This window comes from Syngnathoides biaculeatus, chromosome 17, assembly GCF_019802595.1.
Source record: "Syngnathoides biaculeatus isolate LvHL_M chromosome 17, ASM1980259v1, whole genome shotgun sequence".
Classification (NCBI taxonomy): domain Eukaryota; kingdom Metazoa; phylum Chordata; class Actinopteri; order Syngnathiformes; family Syngnathidae; genus Syngnathoides; species Syngnathoides biaculeatus.
In genome coordinates, this window is record NC_084656.1 from 17130420 (window position 1) to 17153705 (window position 23286).

The following is a 23286-nucleotide window of genomic DNA, read 5'->3' on the forward strand; positions in this document are numbered from 1 at the left end:
CAGGAAAAGCCACTAGGGGAGCCAATGGACCACCGAAAGAAGTGGAGATTCCCGAGAGCCAAGTATTAAATTTAGGTCATAAGATAAACCAGATTTGTACTGAAGACAACACAGTCCTTATCGGTGGGCTCCGTTTGTTTTCTTCATCTTACTTACTATTGTAACCCCCCCCCCCCCCAATGTTTTGTTGACCGTAGTATTTGGTTGCGAGGTACTTTGTTCGTCGCGACGTTCATCGCTGGGGCTTGTTACATCTCCACCGCCTCCGAAGAGGAGAGACCACTTGACTCCTTTGAAGCGCGTAGGCCGAAATAACACCACAAGGTAAGCTTTTATGTCCGAACTAAGCGGCTTTTTTTGCTTCACGGTTACTGGTCGTCACTTGGTCGCTGACGCTAGCATCCTCGCCTTCTGCCTTAACATCTGGACCTCGACCGGGGGGGGCAGGAGCTGCTAGCGTTAGCCGAGTTAGCCGTGGTGGGACGTTCCGCGACTGGAAGTGATTTTTTTTTTCTCTCTTAACCAACAATGCTGGCTCGTTGGGTAAATAACATTTAAAGTGGCGGTCCGGCTCAACGTGGAACGGACAGTGGTAGGTACCGACAAGAATTCCCATTATTGAACCTGAAGTGGTCGCGTGAAAGATGAGGGCATTGAACGCATCAGCGTATTACACGCTAGTATTGAAATGCAAAGGAAAGACTTTTTTTTTTAACTATCTTTCATTTTCACTTTTAGACTGCTGGGGTTTTGTAATCCACAGGTCCACATGATGTGATATGTTCGTGGTATCCAATTTATATGTGGCGGAACTGAAGCCTCGTATGATGTCTTGTTGAATTCTCTGAATGGTCAATTCAATTTGAACAATGACAGCTAATGACTGAGTGCTGAATAACCAAGTCAGGGAAACACTTGAAACCTGTTTGATAAGATCTTGCTGCTGTGTCGTTCTAGTTAATTGGCAATTATAATAATGGGCTAGTTGCAAAAATCTGCAAATGCAAATTAGTCTACTTTATGAATGAATTTCCTCATATTGTGAGGAAAAACTTTGGTCATAGAACATTTTTATTGAGAATAGATTAGAATGCTGTTTATTGTCATCATACATCGTATAATGAGAGAAGTGCGCTTCCCCTCTATCTGTGTATATGAAAGTACAAGGTTAAAATAAATATATAAAGAAATTAATAAATTATTACAAGTACTTGGCGGCACTGGTAAAGCGTTGGCCTCTCAGTTCTGAGGTCCTGAGTTCAATCCCGAACCCACCTGTGTGGATTTTGCATGTTCTCTCCGTGCCTGCGTGGGTTTTCTCCGGGCACTCCAGTTTCTTCCCACATCCCAAAAACATGCAAAATTAATTGGACACTCGAAATTGCCCCTCGGTGTGATTGTGAGTGCGACTCCGCCTCCTGCCCGTTTACTGCTGAGATAGGCTGCGCTCCCCGCGACCCTTATGAGGATAAGCGGCTAAGAAAATGGATGGATGGATGCATTACAAGTACCTATCAGTGACTACTCAACAGTGGATACTTGCACTTTTATGGTTCGAACTAAAAGTGGTATTAAACATCCCTAAAAATAGGCGGGCACCTGGGGTAAGAGGTTTATTCGCCATTGAGGGGTTAGACTTGATTATAAAAATGCGTTTTATAATCTTATAACCTTATATGAATGACCTGGCTTCATCATATTGAGAGTGCATGGTCTTTTTTTTTTTAACACTCAAATTGTAGTATGTAGTTTTGGGTAAGCGGTTTACTGTTTGTGTAAAGGTGTTTTGCTATCATAATAAGTACAATATGTATGTCTATTTTATTATAGTTGCGAGCATTTTTTTTGATTGCTGTGCAAAAAGTAGGAGGCATCTACTTGGAGTAAAGTCTTTTAAAACGTTCCCGTTTTCGAACAAATCAGTTTTTTAACGAAAATTTCACGATTTTTTTGCTTCTGTTTTCGAACAAAAATCGGTACTCGAACGCCCCCGAAAAAACCCGGAAATAACATATTGCCGCAACCAGACCAGCTGACGCTTTGTTGTGAATTCCCATGCCGCTGAAAAAACCTGGAAATAACATAATGCGCGCAACGCAAGCAGCTGACCCACACACGACACTTTTTTTTTTTTAATTGTCAATTCAAACGCCCCCTGAAAAAAAAAAACGGAAACGACATAACGTGCGCGACGCAACTAGCAAACATTTGTTACTCTGTATAACGCAGCCTCTGTACACAGACGTGTCCCGTTAGTGACTTGTTTTCTTCTTATCGAGGACTCCCGTTTTAACCCCCAATCATGGCTCTAAATAAGTCAAGTTGCTTGTTTAAAGTTATTCTCCACTTTTGTTAATAAAAAAAGTTTACAAGACTGGGGGCCGAATCGCTACAGATACAACAATGCACTCCCAGCCTAGCGTACTCTACTACTCAAGCTTACATTTTAAGCAAAAAATAAATATTAAAATCAGAATCAATAAAAAAAATAAAATCAATCAATCAAAATTTCTTAAATTATTTTATTACATAAAATATTTAAGATATACATGTATTTTTACTATGCAGTTTATTATCAGGAAAAGCTTAAAAAATGCTTTTAAAAGCTTAATTTTTTTAGGCATTGAACGGATTATTTATTTTTTCATTCATTTTAATGGGAAACATTGATTCGGTTTTCGAACAAATCACTTCTCGAACCGTTTTCTGCAACGGATTGTGGTCGAGAACTCAAACATCACTGCACTACATATTTGTTTGTACTTTTTTGTAATACTCTTGAACTCAACAAAAGTAATGGGGGTATACTTAGGGTAAGGTGTTTATTAGGCACAGAGGTGGTTAGGCTTAACAATCCATTTTATAATCTTATTAAATGACCATAACTGAATTATCATATTTTCCTCATATTTTTTTAACTGAACTGCTGTGACTAATAGGTGTCTATTTGAAGTGTTTAGTGGGGGAATTATCACATCTGGTTTTCTTGCACTTCACCGAAGGTCGAGTAATTACGTAGGCTACAGTGAGGTATGGTTTCTTTTGACATCGTGTATACATGACTCAGCTGTGATTATACGTCAGTGTTTAAGTGAACTTGGCTGAGGATGCTCATCCGTCCATTTACAGCAGCTTATCTCTTCCATGGATCACTCTCAGGCTCGGCCGTCGTGTTGATCTCTTAATGAAGTTGTGGATCCTCCTCTGATCCAGATGGCCCCCGTGTTGTACATGTACAGTATGTCTTTGGGGCAGCGTCTGTGCTTGAATGTAATGCGGTACAGTGTATATGACATTGGCCACCACCTTCACACAAGCTCTGCGAACCCATACTTGATCCCCTGATGGGGAAGGTGAGGCCACGTGACTTTTTGGGACAATCAGATGCTAAGTGCAGCATCTGGAGCGGGGCAGCTGGTGTTTGAAAAGGCTTGAATCAGGCTGCATTTTCTATTTTTTTTTTTTTTCCCCATTGATAGGCTCCCGCATTCCCGTGACCCTTGTAAGGATAAAACTGTACAGAAAATGGACGGATGAGCTGCTGTGATCAGAGGGGATCAGGAAAGTTAAAAATTCTGCAGACAGATTCTCAGAATCAGTGATAGATGACGGATCGATGATGTCATTTTTTTTTGTCTGCTTTTGTATGTGACATTTTCAAAGAGCAAGTGTTTTATTGCAACCATGGTGCTTAATCGATTTATTCATGATTATAAATCTGGACATGTTGATGTGGGATAGCCTTATAATGCAGTCCACCTTCTTTTTGTCCTTTTTAAATCCACTGATGGTGCAGTGGTACAGACGGCTGCCTTTGCTGCGGGCAGCGTGGGATCGATTCCCGCTCAGTGTTAGTGTCGACATCTGCCCAGTCACTGACTGGCGACCAGTTCAGGGTGTAGGCTGCCTTTCGCCCAGAAGCTAGCTGAGATAGGCTCCAGCTTTCCTGTAACCCTTGTGAGGATAAGCGGCTTGCATAATGACATGACAAATCCACCGTCTAATACGAGAGCAATTTAAAACTGGACAAACTTCAGGGAACTGTCTATCGTCTGTCCACACACACAATGACACGGCATTGTCATTGTTTACATTGTCAGCTCGCATTAGTGGGCGCCATATTATGTCTGCCTCACATTCAAAGATCTGGGTTTGAATCCTCAGGTTTTCTCCCAGATTCCAAAAACGTACAATGTGATGGGTTAACGTAAATGTGAATATGTCAGGTGATTGATTGCTGGCCAGTTCAGGGTGGAACCCAAAGTCTGCCTCCAAGCCTGTTTGTTGCATAAAGCCAAAATTTAACTGTTTGGCTTGACAAATAACTACAAAAAGATCCTTTTTTTTAAGGGGATTTTATTCAGTGAGTGAGACTATGGTGCCTTCTAATAGGATTAGTAACCGTAGCCTTTATAATCCTTTTCTTGGATACTGTGACGTACGACAAAGGTCTTCCTTCAGTTTGAGAGTCCTTTTAAGAGAAAGCGTACGGAGGAGGCTGGAGAATAACTCGTTGACTCACTGGAGCCAGAGGAGGACAGAGGAGGCGGATAAATCCACTGAGATCTGAGAGCGGTCTGGATTTACACCAAGGCTCCTCAGCACCTGTGAAACCTTATCACAGCTTGCTCAGAGCTGACACGATAGCAGAAAGACGAGGACCATGTTGTGACTGCCAAATGGCAGAGCTATGTCCAAGTTAACAGCTTAGTGTCTTGTATGCAGTGGCTAGAGGGTGAAAATGGAGTCTTTGCAAAATACAGAGCTTGTATTGTTTTCTTCATGAATACAAGAATATTCTTAAACACCTTCAGATTCCAATCTGATTATTTTTGTTGGAAACTGACTTCACTTTTTTCCTGGGGTAAAGCACAGTTATGCAGCAAGTTCCTCCATCAGTTATGTGAAAACCTTAATGTAAAGGTTGAGAATTTTCAATTTTATCCAACAGCAATTAGACAACATACGGTGTTTGTCGTCGAGATCAGTTAATCTCTTTTTTTTCCCCCTCCTTTTCACATCTCCATCTGTCACAGTTTTCAATTTACCATCTTCAAAATTTCAATAATAATTGCTCCACAATTAGCACACGAATCCCACTGGGTCTTTTGAATCTCTGACACAAGATGGCTGCTGTCAAAGCACACCTGCAAGTGCTACTTGCGTCTCTTTTATCCTCACATGTTAACATATCACCAGATGTGTAAAATGGTTTGCAATGTATTTTCTCAGTCTCTTTTTTTTTTTTTGCTTTTAGGCATCCTCCCCAGAGGTTCCCATCTGATGGAGCTGTTGTTGTCAGTGTTTGCGAAGAGGCACCATGTTCCCTTGTCACATTAGCGCCTGGCCCGCCGCTGAGCCCGTGGCCCCGTGCGGCGGCCATGCACCAGCGCCGCAGCCTTCGCAAGCGCTCCCCGATCTGCTCCGCAGCTGTCCCGCGCAGCCGTTGAACCACCACTCTGAAAGGCCGTCCCCAGACCCAATGGAATCCCTCATTGTGGTCACAGAGTGCGAACCCAGCATGTCGTCCGGAGGGCGCAGTGGGGAGGAGGAGGTAGGATGAAAAATACCCAAGAACTAATACTGTAGTACTTGCCAGAAATTTCTGCAGCTTCTTGAGTGTTACGATTGGGCTCACTAAAAAAAGACATCAGCCAATGTTCCCTCTAAACTACGGATGTGGGCAATTGTGAACCACCGATGCACTCTTCACAGATATTCTGCGTTTTGCGCAAAAAAAAAAGATAATCCAATGCAAATTGGAAGCATAACATACAGCAGTTTGTGGCATTTTGCAATGTGATTCAATGAGTGAGGGATGACTGGTTGTTACATTCAATGGCACAATTAACATACGTACTGTAAAAAATGAAAAGAAGAAGCCGCTGGTTTCTTGTAGACAGCACTTTCTCTAACAACCACTGCTCTGCCACACTCTCTTTTTTCCCCCCACTCTTAAAGACGTACACTGATAATTACAAATGTCACAGTACTTACGCAGCCCATCAATGTATTTTTATAATGACAGCGTCCACCACCGCTGCTTTAGTTAGCAACACAGCCTGGGCAACTTAGAGCAAAGATGAGCTGGACATGCTGCTTATGTGTACTTTCGATATTAATGGAGAAAGTTAAAAAAGAAATGCTGTTGTTTTAAGATGCAATGACTGTCCGAATATGTGAATAATGGAAGAAAAAGTGGTTAAACTGGACGAGATTTTCTCTTTTTCGAGTGGGAAAGGTCTGGTCTGAAGCCAAAGTAGAAAGTGCAGGAAGAGATGGTGTGTAATTTTAAAATTTCAGGATGAAAGCACAGACAATACAGTGCCCAAAAAGCTGATTCTGTATTTTACATATGGGAGGCAACATAAGATTCACCTTAAAACTGTTTCGGAGCATCTCGCGAGAGGCTGGCTGCTTGAAAAGTAGATCTTGGGGTAAATAAGTCTGCGCACCCCTGCACTACAGTCTCTCTTACAAGTTTCTTTTTCTTTCTTTCACTAAACTTTACGCGATAACGTTTACAAAATTGGTGCCAAATACCACACATGGGTAACTTTTTCCACTTCATCTGCTGGATCCGGTGCGTGGCTTCCCCACTTGTACCCAAAGTTAACAAAGTATAACAGCAAAAAAATAAAATAAAATAAAAGAAATTTCTCGATTCGTACCTTTATTTGGATCTCCAGATTATACAATAACCGTTTTTACCTCGTGTCAAAGTTCAGTCTTTTGTTTTAGTCTTGACAGTGGTACTTTTTTTTTTCTTTTTTTTTTTACACTTGTCTGACTAAGAATGTTGTAAGGTGAGATCAACTTCATAACATGTTTGTAATAGGTAGTAATTATTTTGCTATTAAACATTAATGTATTTATTACAATGTAATTTAAAATACTTGCATAGTAAACAAAATTTCGAAAATTACAACAGCTTGATCCTGGAATTAATAATTTCTTTTGACACAGTTGTTTTGAAATCCAAATGGACTGATACTGAATTTAGAGCTTCCAATGTAATGTAATGTACTACAGTTTTTTTTGGATACAAAACAGTTTGTTGTCTTCACTTCCCAAATATTTCCTCACACGTCAGGTGGAAGAAATGGACAGCTCTGAAACGCCGCCCTGCCCCGCCGCGTCCTGCGACCTCCTCTCCCACACGGTCGGTCGCCCGGAAGCGCTGTTGCCGGCCGCCGAGGAGCAAAGAGCGCGGCTGAACCTGTCGGACAGGAAACTGTCGCTCCAGGAGCGCTCGCAGACGCAGACTTCCCCCTGCAACTCACCGGGACTCAATGGTCGTTACATTTATCCGTCGTTACCCTACTCTCCCATCACGTCGCCCCACTCCTCTCCACGCTTGCCACGCCGGCCCACTGTGGAATCCCACAGTGTCTCCATCACAGACCTCCAGGTATGGCATATTATACATTATTATTCATATTATTCACATTTTAAACATTATCCCTCAGGAACATTTTTATAGGAATATTTTAAATCAGTGTGGAGTTTGCATGATGTCCCCGTGCCTGCGTGGTTTTCTCCGGGCACTCCTGTTTTCCCCCATATCCAAAAACACGAAATATTAACTGGACACTCTAAATTGCCCCTAGGTGTGATTGTGAATGCGACTGTTTGTCTCTATGTGCCCTGCGATTGGCTGGCAACCAATTCAGGGTGTACCCCTCCCCCTGCCCGCTGACAGCTGGGATAGGCTCCAGCACTCCCGTGACCCTTGTGAGGATAAGCGGCTAAGAAAATGGATGGATGGATGATTGGGTATGCAAAATACCTACTGAATTCAATTTTGAAATAGTGCTTTAAATGTTTTGTTTAATACATTACATTTGTTGGTGTTTACTTGTATTTAACTTATGGTATTCAGGTCAGTGTTGAAATGTTTAAAATCGTAAAGTGAACAAAGTAGAGTAATGAATATTTCCCCAACTGTATGGTCATCTTGATTATCCACATGAGTTCAACATCTATAATCATTAGTAAAAATGATTATTTTTAAAGCTATATGTAGCCATCCCCAATCTTCATTTGCCTCAAAAGCAGCAAATGCCACTTGGTGAAGGGTGACCTTTGTCAATAAAAGGTAAGATTTTATAGTCTCACTAAATGTAGCTTTTAGATAATCGCAAATAAATGATCTAAAAATTGACATACAGTGAAGAAAATAAGTATTTGAACACCCTGCTATATTGGAAGTTCTCCCACTTAGAAATCATGGAGGGGTCTGAAATTTTCACCGTAGGTGCATGTCCACTGTGAGATATATATATATATATATATATATATATATATATATATATATCAAATATTGACATTGGTTTTCTCAGATGTTCAAATACTTATTTGCAGCTGCATCACACAAATAAATCATTAAAAAAATCATACATTGTGATTTTTGGATTTTTCTTTTTAGATTATCTCTTGACGATGAAAATTTCAGACCCCTCCATGATTTCTAAGTGGGAGAACTTGCAATATAGCATGGTGTTCAAATACTTATTTTCGTCACTGTAGCACCCAAACGCCCTTAGTTGAGATTTCCTTTCCCGGCAATTGTCACAATTGATAGATATAATGTCAGTGCACTGCAAATCTGAAGGGATCTCAACTCTGTCATCCATACTACCCGTTTAAACATGCAGGTAAAATGGAGTTTGTTCTGTATCTTATCATGAGAGCCCGCAGCACTTTTACTTCGCCACCACGCTCGCAACACTACATTTAAAAATAGCATCTTGCTTAGTCACTGTATCCCTCTGTGGCGAACTCATCTCTGTAGTCTGGCTTCAGATGTTTCTCAGCAGTGTCTTTGTTCTCATCCGTCTTTGGCACTCACCGTTAAAAAAAAAAAAATTGCTGCAGGACAAAATGTTCTTCAAAGCTGCGTCACAAGTCTCATCTCTGGAATGGCAGACATGCTGCATAATAAGCAGATTCTGTCGGGCCTTTTGGAGTTGTTGCGGTTTTGCGCACGTCACACATGTTAAGGTAGCTTAACGTTAACAGCAATAAGGTTCCTTTACTTAGATCTGCAATTTCCCAATCTAAATTATTGGAAACGTTGAATTATTTTCTCTCACGAGCCATTGAAAGCATTTGTTAGACGCAAGGCAAACATTTATAGAAGCGTTCCTGAACCTTTGTTGCACCCTGGACCGGTTTAGAGTAGGCATTATTGCTTTCTCCTTCGCTGTTCGTTGGGTGGGCACTGTGAGCACGATACAGGAGTGGGCGACCAGACCAAACTGTAGATCCTCAATGACATTAGACTTTTAGCTTTGCAAAAGTATTCCTGCCTGTGTCGAACGGGAACCTACAACTGTAGGTGTATAAGAGCTGACTTAGCGCGTGAGTGTTAAGCCAAAATTTAAGTAGCACTCCTGATATTGTGTTGTTTCGATCGCAAACATTTCATTGAAGAGAACAAATCTATTCAGTAAACGTAACTGAATTAGTTTGTGAAATGATTCATTCTTTGACCTCTGCCACCGTGAGCCAGCTCGATGGGACCGGTGTGACCAGTCTGAGCTTTCCCGGTGCTGCAAAGTCTCTTTGTGAGTAATGCGCATGCCCAAATATTTTGTAAACCTCCGGCCGGTCTGAAACATTCCCATCCATGCTTCAACGTGTGCCATTCGACAACTTGTCGCCGAGGGTTCATGTTTGATACGGATGTCTCAGAAAGATGAACACAGCGAACGTACATATATATATGTGTATATCTTTTTTTTCATCAACTTTTGTTTTAAGGTTAGGTTAGGGTGACATACTACGTGCTACAAACCCAGAGTTCCCCTGTTAGTAACGCATGCACAATCATCACAAGGAGACTTTTCAGCACGGAGGAGTGCTCAGACCGTCACACCAGGAACTGAAGCATATCGAGTCCCCTGGGACCGGAACAGGAAACGTTCTGTGCAGTTTCGACGTGTCAATTGGAACACGGAGGTCTTGCGGCGTACAAGATTCGATCAATATCCAAGTAAAACGAAACTGACACACGAATGCCAACACAACAAAAATGATATAAATTGGTCATGCTTTCTCTGTGGCCTGGTAAGTCATGCCTCACGGGCTGGTACTGGTTCGCAAACCATTGGACGGGGACCACTGATTTATACGATGTCCTTGCCAATCTGCTCCATTTATTTGAAAATCAAGCCTGTTTTTCTGCTCTCTCTCTGGCTGCCCTTCAAGGACTGCGTTCAACTCAACCAGTACAAGCTGAAAGACGAGATCGGAAAGGTACCACCGGCGAACTCTTGATTGCTCCCATTCACCGACACTTCTGTCACTTTCTCCCTTCCGCCCACCCCGCGTCTGTCAAGTACCATTCATCATGGAGGACAGGCGATGCACTCTCAGACATCCTCCCTCCCGGATGTCCTCATTTCCTGAGTTTTTTTTTTTTGCGAGCCAGTCGGCCCACCAGAGAGTTGAAAGATGGATTGGAGGAGGGGAAGGGGGGGTATAAATAGGACTCTCCAAAGAATTGTGCCAGACTCAGTGGAGCTTACTTGTCAATTTCGATTTAAAGTTCTGTGTAGTGTAAATGGGTCTTTCGACTAGTTGGGATGAGCGTTTGACTGCATTGCCCTAGATAGGGAGTGGTCTAAATTACTAGTCATATTTGTTCATCAATTTTAATTGATTGATTATGGATCGTGAAAAAAATATATTCCAAAAACATACATCTTAGCTAATTGAAGAGACTTCCAGCTATTAATCTCTTTAATCTCTTTTTATGGTTTTAAGAAAAAACATGATAGAATACAACATATTGTTTGTGCAGCATCAATCGTACGTCCACATATCCACTGGATCAATGTACGTTGATCCAATGGATGTTGATGTTTTTCACCCGCTGTCCATGTCTTGTTGCTTTTTTCCCATCTCAATAAGCAACCACTAACTTAATAAATATTGTGTCACCTCCTTTGGTCGTGACTTGACTCTGGGGCTTGTTTTTTTTTTTAATAACGAGAAAAAGTTCTTGATTGAGATTGAACAGTCAACTTTCAGCCTATCCCTAATCCGCATGTGTATTCTAAAACTAGCAAAGAGACTTTTGCGAAGAAGCGGCACGCCGCAATCTCTCCAATCTGTTCCCCCCCACTAGAAACCAATCTGGTTCTCTCTCCCTCGGGCATGTAACCGAGACGAGTTTTTACTCTCTGCGAGGACTCGATCGGATAATCTCCCTTTACTTAATTAGCCTGAAATCAAAAAACGGGAGAGACGATGCTTATGTCCCTTTTGAGGGTCGCTTTGAGACGGCTGGCACAATATCAACGCACGCTGTCAGCCCCCTCACATCCTTCATGCTCATGTTTTTGTGCTTATCTTGTGTGGTATTCTTCACATCATCGGCCCCTCTTACAGTTTCTGTCCCCCCCGTACTACTACAGGGCTCCTACGGTGTTGTCAAGCTGGCTTACAACGAAGACGACAACACCTACTACGTGAGTCACCAACACAATTGACACAGCACTCATACACGTACACAACACGTATACGACGTTCACCTTTCACTTCATTTACCCGCATCCTTCGCCGCTTGTCACACGATCTTCGCACGCGAGCGATAACACACCAGGGCAGCATCCTCCGGTTGCTGTCCTTTGCTGCAGTTCTCATTAAGCGGCGCGATACAGATCGAACGTGACTTGCGGATTATTTTAATGATGCTCCCGAGTGACAAAGCTAGCATGGCACATTTGCGGATTGTATCACTATCCTAACTGAGGGACAGAGAAGAGTATGGGAGAACGTCTCGTGTCAAACAAAGATCTGCTTTGGAACTGAATGTACAGTCTATACATATTGTATATCTTTAATTTTTAAATGAGTTTACCATAGAAGTGATGAACGCTCATAAATCTTTGGCACAGTTTTACACCGGATCCCCTTCCCGCCGCAACCCTCTGCATTTATCCGGGCTTGGGACCGGCCTACAGGACGCACAGAAATTGTCCCACTTCGGGCTAGCATTAGCTTTAGCACGGCGTTAAACTCTCTGCGTACCCTCTTTATAAATATCTCTTGTTTCAATGTGAGTACTTGTGGCTTTTACACAGCTGTGGCCTATGTATGTACCAAATGGTATTTCCTTTACAAATGAACTGGGTGAGGCTTATAACCAGGTGCGCTCTCTAGGCCGGGAATGACAGTAATTTGTTTGTGCGGTGTGGGGCGTTTCAAATTTCGGAGACTCGCTTTTATTAAAAAAAAATAGTGAAATAATAGTGAATACTGTACAATAATTATTACAAGCAATCAAATAAACAAAGTCAGAACATAAGGTACACAAATCACATACTACCTGAAAATATCAAGGATATGGCGATTTAAAGGATATGTGGATGGAAGGGATTCAAAGCACAATGGCCCTCACTGTAGTAGTTGAAGGTTGAGTCTACGTTCGAAGTTTGGTCCTCGTTGTAAACTCTACGTAGGTAATGTTGTTAGCGCGCTAAGCTAACTTGGTTCGGCAGCTTCGACGCGAACGATACGGCACCAACTTGGGTACTAAGATGTCTTAAGACAAAACTTGTTAAATTTCCTATAAGTCCCTCACGGCCCTCGTTGTATAAGTAATGAAGTTACTCACATTTAATGTTTCTTCAACAGCACGGTTTGATCACAAACATGTCTCGTTGTTAGCCAGCTAAGCTAAGGTCTGCTGGGCCTGTAAGCGAACTTAAGTTTTTTTTAAGTGAGTATTCACTGTCCTCGTTTTAAACAAAACGTAGGTTTTACCGGTCGTGTAAGAATTAACGTTTGATATTAAATATTAGTTCAGCTCAGTTAAATATGAGAATATTAGAATACGGACACGTTTTGTTGTTAGCGATCTCGGCTAGGCTAACTTAGGCCAAGCAGGTTCAACGCGAATGATACGGCTCCAATTTGGGTACTAAGATTGCACAGATGATGATTTTAGTCCACTAGAGTCGTCACCAGGAGCGTCCCACATCGAGTATTCACAACATTCGGTGCAAATTCAGCAGGATTTATCGAATTACGATCAGACCAGCCAGAGCTTCCTGTTTAAGGTGCTACCGGTTTAGGGACCGGAAGCAAAAGCGATCGAAAACTATCCAAATTGACAAAACAAAATCAGTTGTGGCCATTTTAAAACTTTTATTAACTGTACAAGCAATATTTTGAGTACAGTTTTTAAATTATCAGTATAAACTAACACCATCTTTGATGGTGAATGACCATTACAGTGAAACACATGACTACTTTGACTGTGACTATTACATGGCATTAATTATAAGTCATAGATGTCTGGTACATTTCATATGTTTTCACGATTTGATACTAATGGCTGGTCCTGACGTGATCTCCATCTCTTCGCGGGAGCCTCATGGCAGTATGTCACCTCAAGAGTGAATTTTTTTATTGTTTTTTTAGACAAAATGGAGTTAACATAGGTTAGGTACAATTGCTTACAGCCACGCTACTCTGAGAACGCCCAATCTCGTCAGATCTTGGAAGGTAAGCAGATTTGGCCCTGTTTAGTACTTGGATGGGAGACCGCCTGGGAAGACCAGGTGCTGTAAGCTTCTCTCCCCGGCTAAATGCAGAGGGGTTGCGTCAGGAAGGGCATCCGGCGTAAAACTGTGCCAAACAAATATGCGTTCATCTGAGATGACATACTTTGGCGACCCCTAATGGGACAAGCCGAAAGGAAAAGAAGATAGGTTAGGTACAATTGAGTAGGAATGATAATCCAGGACCTTAAAGGCATAATTTTCCCCAAAATCTTGAATTTTAAAGGCACCTGTGTCCATGTTCTTTTTCTTTTGTATAGGCTATGAAGGTTCTGTCCAAGAAGAGGCTGATGAGGCAGGCAGGCTTCCCTCGTAAGTCGGCAGACAGACGCCAACCGTAACGCTTAAATGTGTTCCAATGTCGTTTGCTACTGCGAACAATGGAATTCCTCACCTGCCAGGACGGCCGCCGCCTCGAGGAGGCAAAGCAGACCCCGAGGGGCCCCCGCAACCCAAAGGGCCCCTGGAGCGGGTCTACCAAGAGATTGCCATCCTGAAGAAGCTGGACCATTCTAATGTGGTCAAGCTAGTCGAGGTGAATGAGAGCTTTCACGTTATTCTGGCGTGGGTCTCAAACCCCAGACCACAAACCCCTGAGAAAAACTCACCTTCAATATAATTACGCTAAGATTACTTTCATTTCTCTGAGCTCTTATATTGGAAACATAAATTCAATTATAAAGCAACAGCCTGTCAATATTAATACAAATTAGCATATAAAATAATACTATACCTTATGAAATGAAGTCTTAACATGGTCCTTCAACGCACCTTTCCGATGGCGATCTTAATCTCCTCCCCCTTGTCCATGTCCCACAAGCTTTCAAAATGGCGATTCAACAGAACATGTTTGAAGTCGATTCGCTATCGCGTATTCCAGATAATATTGGGGTATGTTTTTTGCCAAATGCGTCAGACCTTTCTAAGAGAGTTCTACAGAGAGGTCTCAACTATTTCACACAAGGATATGTACACGGAATTACGATTTTGGACGCAGCAGGACGCAATGTCACAGGTAGAGTGAAACGTTGGCGATTGATCCAAAAAAAGAGTTTGACGCCTCACAAACTTTATATTGAAATCAAACAGGCTAAAATAGTGGAATCGTAATTGCGCATGTAATGCGGGGTGAGTACTTTTTACTTGGAAAGATCATGAGTAATATCATTTTAGTCTTTCATCAGAATTGCACGTTCCCTGAGCGCATCTGAGGACCAACTTCTTCATAACTAACTTTTCCAAGCGCACGCTTCTGACACCCAGCATTGCTTGTGGGACAGTATGGCAGAAGGGGCGTGGCAAGCCAGGGGCTAAGCCAATGCGGCTGTCTGATTGGGTTTTATTGTACGAGTGATTGAGAGGTCAGAAAGGTCCATAGGGGGAGGGGTCTCAACTGTTAAGGATCATTTGTACACATTCACTTGATGCCTGCATCTAAATTTGTTTTGGCTTTTATTATTTGTTTTCTCCATCTTGTTTTGAATCGATAACTAAAATGCTGTTCCTTTTTGTCCGATTTTAAGACCTAATTGTTTACTTTACAGTTCAAATTGTGTAAAAACGTTTACACCAATGTAAATGGACACATTATTATTATGACTGCTACATCATTTGGCATTTCCACAAGCCACATAAATAATTTCCATCTCTGTGTGATTTGGCGCCAGGTTTTGGACGACCCCAGCGAAGACCATCTGTACATGGGTATGCTGTCGCCAGACCATCTTATCTTTTGCATGTGCACCTGACAATGTCGCTATACTTAATCATTTTTCTGTTGTGGTGACCACAAACATTTGCTGCACTAATCACGTGTTTGTGTTACAGTTTTTGAGCTGGTCAAGCAAGGGTAAGCTTAAGCCTCTTTTATTGTGATGTTTCTGACGCTAGAACGGGTTCAATCTCATTAGTTATGATTGCTAATTGCGTGGGCGGTTGTGTCCAGGGCTGTGATGGAGGTCCCGACAGATAAACCTTTCAGCGAAGACCAGGCCCGCTTTTATTTCCAGGATCTGCTCAGGGGAATCGAGTATTGTGAGTCGCGCAGATATCCTGTTATCATTCCGCTTCGTCTCTCACTTTCAAAGCCCTGAATCTCAAATGCTTGTCATAGTGAGGTGGAAAAAATAAAATAAAAATCATGATGTCGCGGTGTTGCGTTTTCACAGTACATTATCAGAGGATCATCCACAGAGACGTCAAGCCCTCCAACCTGCTGGTGGGCGAGGACGGGCACATCAAGATCGCAGATTTCGGTGTCAGCAACCAGTTCGAGGGGGCCGACGCGCTCCTGACGAGCACCGTCGGGACGCCCGCCTTCCTCGCCCCTGAAACGCTGTCGGAGACGAGGAAGAACTTCTCCGGCAAGGTGAAGTAGAAGTCAACTGCCTGACAGGCGCCCCCTGCAGATGATAAACAGTAATACAAGACCTATTTCCAGTTTTAAAAACAAAATATACTGATGTGTTTTTTAATTTTACTGCAGGCTTTAGATGTTTGGGCAATGGGTGTGACGCTTCATTGCTTTGTCTTTGGAGTGGTGAGTCAGTTCCTCATTTTAATAAGACATTTTTGCTCTTCTGAGGACTGATGAAAACTAAAACCTCTGCGTGTGTATATATTTTTTCCAGTGTCCATTTATGGATGAGTGCATCCTCAATCTGCATCAGAAAATCAAGACACAACCAGTGGAGTTACCCGAACAGTCAGTTTCTACTCTTATTATTAAAAGTGGATTGTGTGGACACATTTACAAAAAAAAAAAGAAATTGTCTCAACAGTGCTGACATCTCAGATGACCTCAAAGATTTGTTGCTCAAAATGTTGGACAAGAATCCCGCAAGCAGAATATCAATTCCACAGATGAAGGTAAATACTTGAAGTGCATCTTTTAGTGCCGAAAGCGGATAATGCCGCAGGTGTTCGAGCGGCTTAATTTCTTTTGCAAAAAGTCAACTTCTTTGTGGTTCTCACGGGCCCGGCAAAGTGTTCTCGAGTGATGATTTTGCGCTCAGGTGCACCCATGGGTGACGAGACACGGCGCGGAGCCCCTCCCGCCCGAAGATGACAACTGCTGTATGCTGATTGAGGTGACGGAGGAGGAAGTGGAGAATTCCGTCAAGCACATCCCGAGCCTGGCAACAGTGGTACGTACCCCCCGGCCCCCGTGTTAGTATGCCCCGTTCATACATTTCGTTGGCTCCTTCCATAAATTAAGAATGAAAATTTCAGGGTGTTACGCTTTTTAAAAAATTTTTAGGGCCTTTGTGAACATACCGTAATTTCCAGCCTATAAGCTGCGACTTTTTTATATGCTTTCAACCCTGCGGTTTATGCGGTGATGCGGCCTATTTGTGGATTTTTTTTTTTCTAACGGCCGCAAGGGGGCACTCGAGGGGAAAAGGCAAGAGTGAGACCGGTGGAATATATGTCCCGACCAAGTGACGGTCTGGTGTGACGGTCTGAGCGCTCCCCCGTGCTGAAAAGTCTCCTTGTGATTAATGCTCATGCGTTACTGACAGGGGAAGTCTGAGTACGTAGCCGACGCTTACTGGGAAATCCTCCGCTCTCATTCCTCCTCCTCGTTCTTCTACATAGAGGGAGCTAACATACGTTATATCCTAACCTTAAAACAAATACTGATTAAAAAAAATATATATATCTACACATATACGTACGTTCGCTGTGTTCGTCTTTCTGAGACGTCCATAGTGTTATGTGTGAATACAGACTAATGTCCCCTTTGTAAAATGCAAAATGCGACAAGTTGTATTGCGTTTCCAACAATATAATCTCACACAGATCAACACAAACACGATAAGCATTAGCTTGAGCGCGGCGGCGGCACTCGTGTTAAACTCTCTGTGTACCCTCTTTCTTTGTAAATATCTTGTGTTTCAATGTGGGCACCTGGGGTTTTTACTCAGTTGCGGCGTAAGTACAGTATGTACCAAATGGTATTTCCTTTACAAATGTACCGGGTGAGGGCTATAACCAGCTGCGCTCTGTACTGTAATTACTGTACATTAAAAACATTTGGCAAATTTGACACAAATTTAAAAACCATGCCATAATTATTTTTTTTAAATTACATTGAATAACATAAAAGTTTTGGGGGTCGACTCGGCCAGTAATTGCTTGATCCATTGATTTCAAACATGTGAACAACAACATTTTGTCCACGTTTTTTTAAATTTTATTTAAATTTTTTTTTTTTGTCAGATTCTGGTGAGAACCATGTTGAGAAAGCGCTCGTTCGGGAACCCGTTCGACTGGGCTCGAAAAGAGGGATGCGGCGGCTCGTGCACTCCGGGACAGAAGCAACTTGAGAGACAACACACAACGTTTGAGTGAGTATTTGCCTGCTGTATCGCGCTTGACCTATTTTGGATTCAGTGCGGTGCATTTTTTTTTTTTTTTTTTAATATTCATATCGCATATAATTTGCATGACATTACTGTATGTTTAAGAATATAGAAAGTGTTTATAAACATATGGTAGATGTTAACCGGAGTGTGGGAAAGATACAAGTCTGGGGAGGTTCATACAGCTTTAAAATATGCACATCTATGCGTTTCCTGAGCCGCTTATCCTCACAAGGGTCTAGCTATCTTCGGGCAGGAGCCGGGTCAGGGCGTGGCGTGGCCTGACCTGTTGCGTGCCCGTTTGTGTTCTCCTCAAGGAAACCACAGCCCGGAGACGTGACGAGGAGCATCGAGCTTCCGTACGTCGGAGAAGACGAGCCCCTTTCCTGATGCAGTAGGTTTTTTTGTGAGTTTTTCACGACACCTCTTCAGCCGTCACTTTTCTACTTTTCCCGGGAGGCAGACACACGGCGGGGAGGAAACCAGGGCCCGTTTAAGGCGAGGCCGTGCGAACGGTCCTCTTCTCTTTGCATGCGTCTTTTAGCGTTAGCATGCTCAGTCTCAGGCTTCTGTGTGATCCATGCTAGTTTAGACGAGACCCCCGTCCCCTGACCCCGTGGTTCTCCTTTCTACTTACTTGACAACTCTTCCAGGTACGCTGCAATTGGTGCAACAGTTTCAGAAAGTCCGGCTCAAGTCAAATGAAATACGGAACGATTGTCAGCCTCGCTCTTGCGCAAGCGGCAGCGTCTCCTGTGACGTTGTAACATAGTTTCTGGAAGAAGTAGCGTGGAGGGGAGTACTAAATTGTTTACTGACTGCATGTGTTCCTCGTGGATCGATAAGCTATTTCAACTTTTTCTGACCTACTGTTTATTTACTAACAATAGAAAGCTTTAAGATCACTCAGTGTAGTACTTTGTGAACAGTCATAGGCTTCTTCTTCATCACGCCACCCTGGAGGAACAATTTATCATGTGCTTCTGTTTTTTGTACGAAATGAGCGCCATGTAGTGTTCCCCAAAAGTCACTGTTACACTTTTTTTTAATGCAGGTTACATTCATTAGGCTTTGCAATTTTTGCCGTTTCTTCAGCCATGGCTTTCCGATTTTGCACAATTGACGTCTAGCGACAAGCTCGTCTGTCCCCGTCTGCACTTAAAGAAAAGCAAAGCAAATTTATTTGTATAGCGCTTTTCATACACGCGGTAACTCAATGTGCTTTACATGATTAAAGGCATTTGAAAACAAAGAGAGATAAAACATTTAAAATGGGATCAAAACAATAAAAATGATAAAACATTGAAAAAAAGACAGTTAAAACCACATACAGTGCAAGTAATATGATCAAAAAGTGGATATATTCTAAAAAGCATGAGGAAAAAAAAGAAGAGTTTTCAACCTGGATATAAACATTCACACTTGGGGCTGACCTCACCTTTGTTGTCAACTTATTCCATTTGTGTGCAGCATAATAGCTAACTTAAGTGCCGGTGTGACGGTCTGAGCGCTCCCCCATGCTGAAAAGTCTCCTTGTGATTAATCCGCATAAACTTCCGGCCAGTCTGAAACATCCCCATCCATGCTTCAACATGTGCCATCCGACACCTTCTCGCTGAGTGTTCATGTTCGCTAGGGATGTCCCAGAAAGACGAACACAGTGAACGTACATATATGTGTATATCTTTTTTATCAACTTTTGTTTTAAGGTTAGGGTTAGGTTATAACGTATGTTAGCTCCCTCTATGTAGAAGAAGGGGAACTATGACACCGGGGGATTTCCCAGTAAGCGTCTGCTACATACCCAGAGTTCCCCTGTTAGTAACGCATGCGCATTAATCACAAGGAGACTTTTCAGCACGGGGGAGCGCTCAGACCGTCACACCGGTTCGAAAGCACTCCAATGTCCTTTCCGCCATCTGCGGCAGACAAACAGTGAAGCTTCGGCTTAATCGAACTTTTGCTGATGCCGCCTCACACCGCAGGCCCCCCCGGATAGATTTGCATGACTGCAAAAACTGCAAACCTGTTAAATGTCAAACGATTGCAATATTGCCCTCGTCTGTCCAAATGATACCTGATACAAAAAAAAAAAGAGTACTGTGACTTTTGGGACAGTCTCAAGAAACAGTTTATAAGCTTTTCTTTTTATTTTTCTTTTAACGTAGTGTTTGTATTGTTTCAACTTCACATTAGTCCTCCATCATTCGGACTGCCAACAGTCTCGTTTCTCCAACCTCAAGTGAATTTCGTGAATGTTCTCATTTGTTTTTTTGTATGTAAAGAAAAGGAAAAAAAGGCACTGACGTTCTTTTACAATTGCACATTTTAAAAAAAGACGCCAAAAAAAAATTAACCGTGCGTAATTTTTTTCATGTACAACTTCAAGAACCTTTAAATACATTTTGAAATGGAGACGTAGTGCAGCTGAAAGCTTTTTTTTGTACAAATCTATGCATGACATATCTCGTTGAGAAATTTGGAACACAGATGTGCCATGTGAATTAGCTGTGATCGTTTTTTTTTTTGTATTTCTAAACTTTTTTTTCCATCTTCTATCTTTTTTCTGTCTTCACTGCAGTGTTAGAATCACCAGATGTGTCTAATTAACAGTTCTAATTATATTTAATGTTCCTACACAATAACGGCATCAGCACTGGTGTGCTGAATGTGTACGAAAAGGGAAACTTCATAATACTCGCCGCCGCAAGTCTTTATTTTTTTTAACTTGAGCACTATGCATTTGTCTCTTTTTCTACTCTGTGCAATTTAAATTTTGTGTCAAGTGCAGCACTATGAAGGAATATTGGGGGCACATTGAAAAAAAGTAAACCACGTGTGTAATTTTATGATTAATAAAGTGATGCGAATCAACTTGTAAATTTAAGGTCAAAGTTTAAAGCAGATTAAAAAAAGGATTTAAGTTTTTAGTCATAAAATTGTCATGATTTTTTTTTATATAGTCATTACAAGAAATTAATTTCACTAAAGGGATTTTTAATATTAGAAGTTAAAAAGTTGGTCATTTTGGACAAAAAAGTTGAATAAATAGAAAAAAGTTATATTATTATGATAAATGTTAAATTGAATGTTTTTTCTGAGAATAAAGTTGCAATATTTCAAATAAAAGTCAAGAGTAAAAAAAAAAATTCCCAGCAGGGACGTCATCTTTTTATAAGTACTAAGCCATATTATGATGAGGGTGGGATTAGTGTAAAGTTACAACTCATTTCAAACGAAGTCGTTATAACGAGAAAAATTACATTTTTTTTTTATTATGAGAAGCGATCATTTTTCACAATTAAGTTTTCAATTGAAGTCGTTAGTGTAAAGGTACAACTAATTTTAAACCAAGTCGTTATAACGAGAAAAAATACATAATTTTATTTTATTACGAGAAGGGATCATTTTTCACAATTTTCTTCAATTGAAGTAGTCAAAGTGTAACGTTACAACTAATTTCAAACCAAGTCGTTATAACGAGAAAAATTACATATTTTTTTTCTTATGACAAGTGATAATTTTTCACGATTAGGTTTTCAATTTAAATAAAAGTGTAAAGTTACATCTAATTTCAAACCAAGTTGTTATAACGAGAAAAATTACATAATTTTATTTTATTACAAGGAGGGATAATTTTTCACAATTAGGTTTTAAATTTAAGTAGTCAGTGTAAAGGTATAACTCGTTTCAAACCAAGTCGTTATAACGAGAAAAATTGCATAATTTTTTTTATTGCGAGAAAGGATAATTTTTTACTATTAATTTTTTAATTTAAGTATTCAAAGAAGAAAATATAAATAAAGTCAGTCCCGCATTAGGTTGTTTTATCACAACAAAAACTGTTGGGAGTCTAAAATATTATGTGACGAGTTATCATTTATTTCAAATCATGTCATTTGATGAGAGTATCGTGGTAATCTTATGATCATAAACACAAATGGCAGCATGAATGATTTGATTTCCTTGTGGCCCTAATATTCAGATTGCAAGCCTTACAGCACAAAACAGTGATCCACTACTACTACTACTAGTACTACTACTGCTGCAAAAAAAGAAAAAAAATGTGCAAAATAATGCAAATATACTGTACATAATTGATGGTTATGTCATATAAAAGTAAGGTCAAGGTCAAAACTTGAATGTTTTGGCACTCGTCAGAAACTTAGCAGAATTTTCAACTCCTTTTATTTCTCGCGTGAGGTTCCGGCTTTAATAAGTAGGTGTCAATCAATTTCAATCATTTCATGAAACAAAAACTGTCTTGGTTTGTTTTTCCTCTACAAAACGCATGCAAACACAAACAAACTTTACTGTCATGGCATGAGACGCCCTCAGCGACAATATCGCAACTTTCAAATGAAAATGTTGTCTACATACTGTATCTCCTTCTTAAACGTTTGAATAAAAATATGACTACCTTTAGTTTCAGTGTGTTTGGAGTTCTGACAGACTGTGTCTGCGCAGTGCGTATCCAGACTTTTTGTTGGTTTTGTTTTTATTTATTTTGTGTATTATGCAGACCTACTGAGAGGCAGTTTAAATATTGGCAGGTTTGTGTGCAATTTATTGAGTGTCAATCTGATTTTATGCGGAACCGCATCCCATTTATAAGAGGGTGTGCACACTTGTGCAAATTCTATGTTGTATTATATTAGTGTATAGTTTTCATTGTACTTGGTCACATTAATGATGGGGTGGTGAAAATGTGTGTGTGTGTATCGTCTGTGGCCCCATTTGGACTGCCTGCATAGGCCACCAGGGGGAAGTATAATATATACATACGGACGAACAAATAGTGTGTTGAAATCACAGATCTAAAAACAAACAAACAAAAAAAAGACTGGTTAGCTCTTTGGCCTTCAAAACTGAAGTCGCCATCCGCCATCTTGATACTCCCAAATCAACTATGCCGACCTGTGCGTAAATCGCCGGTTTCGTGGCTGTGAGAAAACATTCCACAGGTAAGTTGGAAAGATTTACTTTGACACTGTTAGTTTGTAAAGTTTTTTTGTTTTTTTGAATTTTCTGATGAGCTTAATCCACTTGTACAAAGTTTTTACGTTTGTTGTTGTTCACTGTTCACTCTCTGCCTCACCTTTATAGGCTGACAGTTTTTCGTGAAAAAGCGATGTAAATATTTTCCCAAAATTCATCAATGCAAGATAACGCAGTTTATGTGAAATTTTCGATGAATTTCATCATACTGAACTCTGCAAATTGAATTTTATTTTCAAATGCGGGGAAACAAGTTGAAATTTTCTGTCTGAAATAGGAGGTCGCAGAGACAACAAATGAACAATGCATTTATCATGTATTTCCCCATTGCGAGTCCTTATTTCCAAAAA

The 23286-nt window shown here is 41.1% G+C and overlaps 1 protein-coding gene and 1 pseudogene across 5 annotated transcripts; both read left to right on the plus strand.

Moving 5' to 3' along the window:
• Window positions 1-28: 28 nt before the first annotated feature.
• LOC133490985 (calcium/calmodulin-dependent protein kinase kinase 2) lies at window positions 29-22349 on the plus strand. 5 transcript variants are annotated; one of them, XM_061801783.1, is made up of 18 exons: window positions 29-324; window positions 5258-5554; window positions 7094-7411; window positions 10213-10260; window positions 11424-11477; window positions 13835-13886; window positions 13976-14109; window positions 15242-15278; window positions 15402-15423; window positions 15520-15608; window positions 15743-15942; window positions 16060-16113; window positions 16205-16278; window positions 16355-16442; window positions 16589-16720; window positions 17796-17923; window positions 18256-18332; window positions 18592-22349. In XM_061801783.1, exons 2-17 carry the CDS (start codon window positions 5321-5323, stop codon window positions 18326-18328), a joined length of 1737 nt encoding a protein of 578 aa, XP_061657767.1. In that variant the 5' UTR covers window positions 29-324; window positions 5258-5320; the 3' UTR covers window positions 18329-18332; window positions 18592-22349. The 5 variants fall into 5 exon arrangements, with proteins under 5 accessions (XP_061657767.1, XP_061657762.1, XP_061657765.1 ...); XM_061801781.1 differs by having other exon boundaries at window positions 44-62; window positions 198-324; window positions 18256-22349; XM_061801779.1 differs by having other exon boundaries at window positions 53-75; window positions 198-324; window positions 18256-22349.
• LOC133491289 (5S ribosomal RNA) lies at window positions 13468-13586 on the plus strand (annotated as a pseudogene).
• Window positions 22350-23286: the final 937 nt, after the last annotated feature.

Excerpts from the sequence above, each read along its gene's own strand:
- LOC133490985 (XM_061801778.1), top strand. The coding sequence starts at position 5,321 with ATGTTCCCTTGTCACATTAGCGCCTGGCCCGCCGCTGAGCCCGTGGCC. Across the intron at positions 5,555-7,093 it reads GGCGCAGTGGGGAGGAGGAG|GTGGAAGAAATGGACAGCTC; the intron begins GTAGGATGAAAA and ends CTCACACGTCAG. Across the intron at positions 10,261-11,423 it reads TGAAAGACGAGATCGGAAAG|GGCTCCTACGGTGTTGTCAA; the intron begins GTACCACCGGCG and ends GTACTACTACAG.